At 42.6% G+C, this 6103-nt stretch overlaps 1 protein-coding gene across 2 annotated transcripts; it reads left to right on the top strand.

Moving 5' to 3' along the window:
* Positions 1–903: 903 nt before the first annotated feature.
* On the top strand, positions 904–5792 carry USP50 (ubiquitin specific peptidase 50). Of its 2 annotated transcripts, none has more exons than XM_018069718.2 (7): positions 904–1123; positions 1686–1881; positions 2272–2467; positions 3066–3254; positions 3744–3886; positions 4812–4941; positions 5525–5792. In XM_018069718.2, the coding sequence occupies exons 2-7, from the start codon at positions 1694–1696 to the stop codon at positions 5687–5689; spliced, it is 1011 nt and encodes a 336-aa protein (XP_017925207.1). In that variant the 5' UTR covers positions 904–1123; positions 1686–1693; the 3' UTR covers positions 5690–5792. The 2 variants fall into 2 exon arrangements, with proteins under 2 accessions (XP_017925207.1, XP_017925206.1); XM_018069717.2 differs by having other exon boundaries at positions 909–1123; positions 1683–1881.
* The last annotated feature ends 311 nt before the right edge of the window (positions 5793–6103 follow it).

Raw genomic sequence — 6103 nt, 5'->3', positions numbered from 1 at the left:
TGCAGGACTTTGGAGAGGGGAAAAGACTAGACTACAACTGGAAAACTGGTAGTAACAGTTCATATGGAATGTTCCCAAAAGATCAGTTAAAAAAAAATTGCATTTTTTTACATGTAACAATGCTTCTTAAAAAAATACTGATAATTTAATATTTCTTTTTACAATTAACACTTTACCTTGCAAGTAATGCATTTTGTGGTGAAAGTAATGTAAGTTAATTCTCAGCCCCAGAACTTGCAGTAGGTAGCACCTATGTGAATTTGTGTATCGTGTTACATTAAAATAGTGAAAGTCTTGATTCAGATTCCACAAAAAGTAGGAATAAGCATATCCAGTTCTATTTACAAAAATGTAGACCAGATTTTCAGTAGTTTGTGTGGGGGTGTTGCTTTTGTATCTCAGTTTGCAGGTAACCAGTTTGGGGGATTAACAGCAGTGACAGCTGTCCCAAGAGTGCTGGGAGACATCCTTTGCTTGAAGTTTAACAAGTAAAATAATTAGGGATTTTTAAAAATGGTTTCCTGGGCCTCTTCTGAGAATACTTGTTACTTCCCTAATTGTATGTTAAATAGGGAAAACCTGCTGCTCTTCTGTGTATGGCGTTCAGACATTAACTACACTGTCTTAGCTAAATAAAAGCTGCTTCTCTGCCACTACCCTTTTTTTTACTTTTCCCCAGGAAAATCTTCATAACACAAATAGACTAATTAAGCGTGATGTTTTGAGGTAGTTGAATGTTTTTATGGTCAACACTATCATCACTGCCCTTCCACCAGAGCATATGAGCAGACATGGATAAAGGTGGGTCAGGCTGAAGCTCCCTGCTCAGTGCAAGGGGTGGGTGCCCCTCTCTTCCCAAGGTTTTCTGTTCTGGGTGGCACATAAGGAGGAGATAGAGGCAGGTTGGGCCAGGCACGTTCCCCTGCCTGAGGACCAACGTAACCAAGTGACATCACAAAGGGAATGGGGCAGGAATAGCTCAGGTGACAGGATGGAACACAGGAGGACACAACACCCAAAGCATTGCTTGGCTTGTTCTACAGAGATTGCTGTGGTTTCTAAGTTCTCTGCCCTGCCTCAAAATAGAGTATCAGCCTCTAAAAATTCAAGAACAGCAACATTGGTGAGCACCTCTGCGTGGTGTAGTGTTTGTGTTCAGGTTCTCTATTGCCTGACTGGGGATGGGGGACAGTTTCATGCAGCAAGAAAAAAACCTACTAGAATTTTCTTAACATAAGTAGCATAGCAAAAATCTAAAGAACAGCCTGTTATTAGTAGCATCTGGACTGCAACCTATGGTTTTAGAAAATATATTAAGTACCACACCTCAGAATAAATGAAATATAATATGCATTCTTTAGGGTGAAATGCTTAAGGGAGCTATTTTGAGTAATTGGATATGAAGTCAAAGACTGAATGGAATTTTAGGAATAGCTCTAAAACCTCAGGTATTTAAATAATACCTCTTAATGATGTATCTTACCATCTTGGGAAGAGCCTAGTGTGGCAGATGGAGAGTCTTCACCACTGTATTAGCCCAATGAAAAGTAAACGTCTGTGTAGTTTATAAAGATCCTGAAACAGCAAGAAATGCCTCCTGAAGAGGCATTTTAAAGAGCATAACACAAAAAACACTGTAGCATTTTAGATTTCCACTGCTGTGGGGTTTTTTTTTTTCCTAGTAGGTGGAAGGATGGCTTGGAAATGGAAGTATTCCCACAAGGAAGAGATGGAGGACACGAGCAGCCGTCACCCAGGGCTCACTGGCCTGCAGAACCTGGAGAACACGTGCTACATGAACGCGGTTTTGCAGTGCCTGTGCAGCCTGCCCCAGCTGGTGGAGTATTTCCTCTCGGGGAGGTGGAACACAGCCCTGCGCACGTGAGTTGGTTTGTTTCTTGCCTTGGCACGGCTGTTTTTCTCCCAAAGGATCCATGTTGCCATGAGAATGTGTGAGGCTCCAGCTACCAGCAGTTACAGTCAAATACCACAAGCTGGTTTCCTTGTCCTTTGAGACCCTGGGTTTTTTCCTTGCTGGGTACCTTCAGCATTACACTTCTTTTGTCATTTTGATGGTAATACCTGTTACAGTCACTGCTGCCTTGACCATGATCCCTACTACTTCCTGGGATCCGCAGAGTCCCTCAAACCCGATGACAGGCTGTCAGAGCTGTGCTGTACCTGCACATGTTTTCTAAGTTTCTTTCTGTTTGAAGGCAGAGACACTGTTTTTTCATACTCTACCTGAAACTTATGTGTATTTTTTCCAAGGGAGATTGGAGAGTCTGCAACTGCCTTTGGCTGTTTGATGTCTGATATGTGGCTTGGAGAGTTTGACTATGTTTCCCCTGAGGCTTTTCATTCAGTCTTTGGGAAGCAATACCCAACATTTAGCAGGAGGACTCAGCACGATGCGCAGGAGTTTCTGATCTGTGTGCTGGATGACCTCCACGAGGCTTTCAAGGAGGTGAGTCCTGCTGTGGTGTTTTGGAGACTGTAGCAATTCCCTCTGCATCTCATGATTTAGCATTCCATGTAATAATTGTCTGTCCTCCCTTCTGAACTCCATGATGGGGCCACTAGTAATTGCTCTTTTCTACCTTTGTTTCAGACCCATTTACACACAATTATTAATTTGCTTCTCATCTAATGCTGTATCAAATTGCATCCCCAATTTAAATGACAATGCTGTCTGTAGCTTCATTGTCCTAACCTCTCTCTCTCCTTTCTCCTTCCACGCTCAATGTTCTACTTTCTCATCTGCCTGAGATCTTCACATATGCATGCCCTCACGTCTTTCTCCTCTTCAGATCCACTGATAAAAGAGCTTCTCAAGCAGTTAAATCCTGTCAAATGTCCAGATTATTATATTTTTGTTAAATTTCTCTGTGAAGAAAGGAATTAAGCTTACTCTGCTTGTATGAAACATCAAGAAGATTTTAGAGCCAAGTTCTATGACAAGACTAACAACTGACCTACCCAGGCAGTGGCAGCAACCATTAAAACCCAGTGAAGGCACTTAAACAGTTGCTTATCTGCATTTTAATTTTTTTTCTTCTGTATAGTCAAGCCGACGCAGAGCTGGTGCAGAAGCAAGAGGGAGTGGCAGTGGCACATCCATTATAACACAGTTATTTGAGGGACAGCTCAATTATGGTATCACATGTCTGAAATGCAACACCATCACTGACAGACCTGAGAGCTTCACTGTCCTTTCCCTGCCCATCCCTTCTAGGAGAGTGTGCTCTCTGCAGGTACAACTGCCAATGCATTCCTGCTGGGTTCTGCTTCATATGGGAAGAGGTGGCTTAGACTAGTGAATGTTATTGAAAAGATGCAGGGTTTTAGTTACTTTGGGTTTCCTGGGAGCTAATGGATAGTCTTGGATCTGGTCCTTAGAGAAGTGCTGTTTCTTCACTGGTCTCAGGACTACAGAGGCTGGTAGGGTTACAAGAGCAATGCTTGTGAGTTGCAGGGGATGAGGGACATCAGGATTGCTAAATAGCAACCCTGAGGGTTTCTTTCACTCAAGTATTTACTCACTTGGGGAAGAAAGGAAGCCAATGTTGGCTGCTTTGTCTTTTAAGTGTATTTGTAATGACAGCCTTGCTGCATCACACCTCCAATTAAGAAGAGAGCTCTGAAGTATGGCAAATTCATCTCTTACTTTGCTTAGGATCTTCAGGGGTGGAGGGAGATCAGTCTGATCAAGTGGTTTTGATTTTATTTTTTTCCTTTGACAGGAGTGTCTTGACTGCTTCTTTCAGCCAGACACACTGACTCGGAACAACCAAATCCACTGCTACTGGTGTGGAACAAACCAAGATGCCACAGTAAAGGCCACCATAACCAGGGCACCGCAGATCATTATTTTTCACCTAAAGAGGTACAGTCTAAAATGGGGTAGGACATGGCCAGTTCCTGGGATTTGTGAGATGTGAAGGACAGTCACTTGCATTTGCACAGAAGGAAAAAAATCACTGCACACCAGTGTTTTTAGTACTTTTGATACCTGAAAGCTAAATGGGCAGTAACAGAAATACAATTAGTGCAGCAGCTCATAGTCAGACATCTCTGGGAATCAAGAGTTCCTGTGGTCAGTGGGAGAGCTTGTAATTTGGGTTCTAAGTGCAGGACTGACACAGAGTGTTTTTCTTGTCATTACTGCAGCTGAGACACTATGCTTTGGTTTTATCCCTTAACTCAATCAGGCCTAAGCACCTGAGGATACTAAACAGAGAGGTGCATCAGTGTAAGAGCTCCTGGATTAGCAGACCTCACTAGCTACATGTGGCCAGATGCTGAATTTACTCTTAAGGATTTTTTTCTAAACAACTTTCCACCTATAGAGAAAACTACTCTGGGATGATTTGGCTTCCCAGAACTATGTTGTCTGAAGTCATGATTTAATTTTCCATTCAACATCTGCTTTTCTCAATGTGCTCAAAGAACTTGTGGTCCCCAGCTGCAGCCCTTGGCCACATTTGTAAATGTTTAAAAGTGCAGTTTGTACTGATAGTTACAGAGGGAAGAGGGATGGAGCCTGGCATGAGAGAAGGGCTGACAATGGCAGTGCAGTCCAGTCCAAAATGTTTAGGTCACAGTGAGAGCAATGCTGGACATCTCTTGTGGGTTTAGTGCACTTTCTGTCAGTATACTGTAAAACACAAGGTTAATAGAGATCTTTCTCTTTCAAACGCTGTGTTGTCAATTGTTGGTTTTCCCTTCCCCTAGGAAAAGTCAGTTAAGCAACCACTACAATGCAAAAGTAAGTCGAGGGTTATTTAAAATCATTCAAAATTTCATTTCAGGTTTGCCTGGCAGGACAAGCACAGAAGGAAACTCTCAACCACTGTCGACTATCCATTACAGAATCTGGATCTCTCTCCCTACAGCTCCACGTTTTTCTACAATGCAGTGTACAGCTTGTGTGCTGTAGTGGTAAGCTTTGCCTTTCTTGCTTTTAGTTGGAATGCTCTCTCTCATGGAACAGATGATGTATGTGTTAGTTTGGACTTTATGTATACTTTTTTTTTTACCTGCCATGGACATAATCCAATAACAGTATGTAAACCAAGACGAGAGAAATCGTCATTTGTCCTTCTTCCCCAACATCCCCAGTTTAAAAGCATGCACTCCTGACACATAATGCCTGGTTGGAGCCTCCTCAGAATAAACTCACAGGCTGATCCTGCATGAATCCTGTTTATAAATAAGGACTAGATGGTCTCTTTTTTTCCATTGCTCACAGCAAATGGGGCCCTCTTATAGTGACCAAAATCAGGGCTAATAGTTGGGTTGCAAATGTAAAATTGCAAAATAGAGAAGCATAATAATAATCCATTTGCTCTGTTTTAAAGCATTAACTTGAATTAACATTCCTTGCTGTAGGCCAGTGGGGGCTATAACCCTCTCTCCCAACTTTTCCAAGTGCAAACAAAAAAAATGATGGGCAATTCCTTGGTTTGCCTGTGAGGAGACAGAGCGAGACTCTGGTTTTAACAGACTGTGTTGTTTGTTACAGAACCATGCTGGTGATATAGATTATGGCCACTACACAGCATTCTGCAAGCACTCAACCACCAAACACTGGTACAGCTTTGATGATGTCCAGGTCACCAAGATCTCAGATTCTGCAGTGCAGACTGACACAGCTTACCTCCTCTTCTACACCTGCCAAGGCTGTTGAGAATCTGCTGGCCCTTGAAGACCAACAGTGAGTAGGGCAGCAACTAGAATTCATCAGCAGCATTAGCCAAGTCCTATTTCATCAATAAACTACAGCATTTGCATTACTGATTATCTGTTGTGGTCTTTCAAGAAGTAATTCCTAGAGAGAACAGTTACAGCCCCTGAGCCTGCACAGGAACGTGAGTCTGCTCCATTTGCACAAGGTCTGATGGTTGTTTTCCATGACAACCCTCTTGCATCCCTCAAAAGAACACAAATGTTGAGCATACAGATGGACTTACCTGAAATTTCCTGGTTTTCTGCTGGTTAAGAATATTATGTTGTTTTAAGCTGCCTTTCAGGAACTGACAGTAGGATGCCGAGGCGAAAGCACAGAACCAGAGCATGGAGGGTGTGTTTCAGAAGAGAGCAG

The sequence above is a fragment of the Manacus vitellinus genome, unplaced genomic scaffold, assembly GCF_001715985.3.
Source record: "Manacus vitellinus isolate BGI_N305 unplaced genomic scaffold, ASM171598v3 scaffold_16_pilon, whole genome shotgun sequence".
Classification (NCBI taxonomy): Eukaryota; Metazoa; Chordata; class Aves; order Passeriformes; family Pipridae; genus Manacus; species Manacus vitellinus.
Note: the sequence above shows the minus strand (reverse complement) of the source record. Positions and strands in the feature narration are given on the sequence as shown.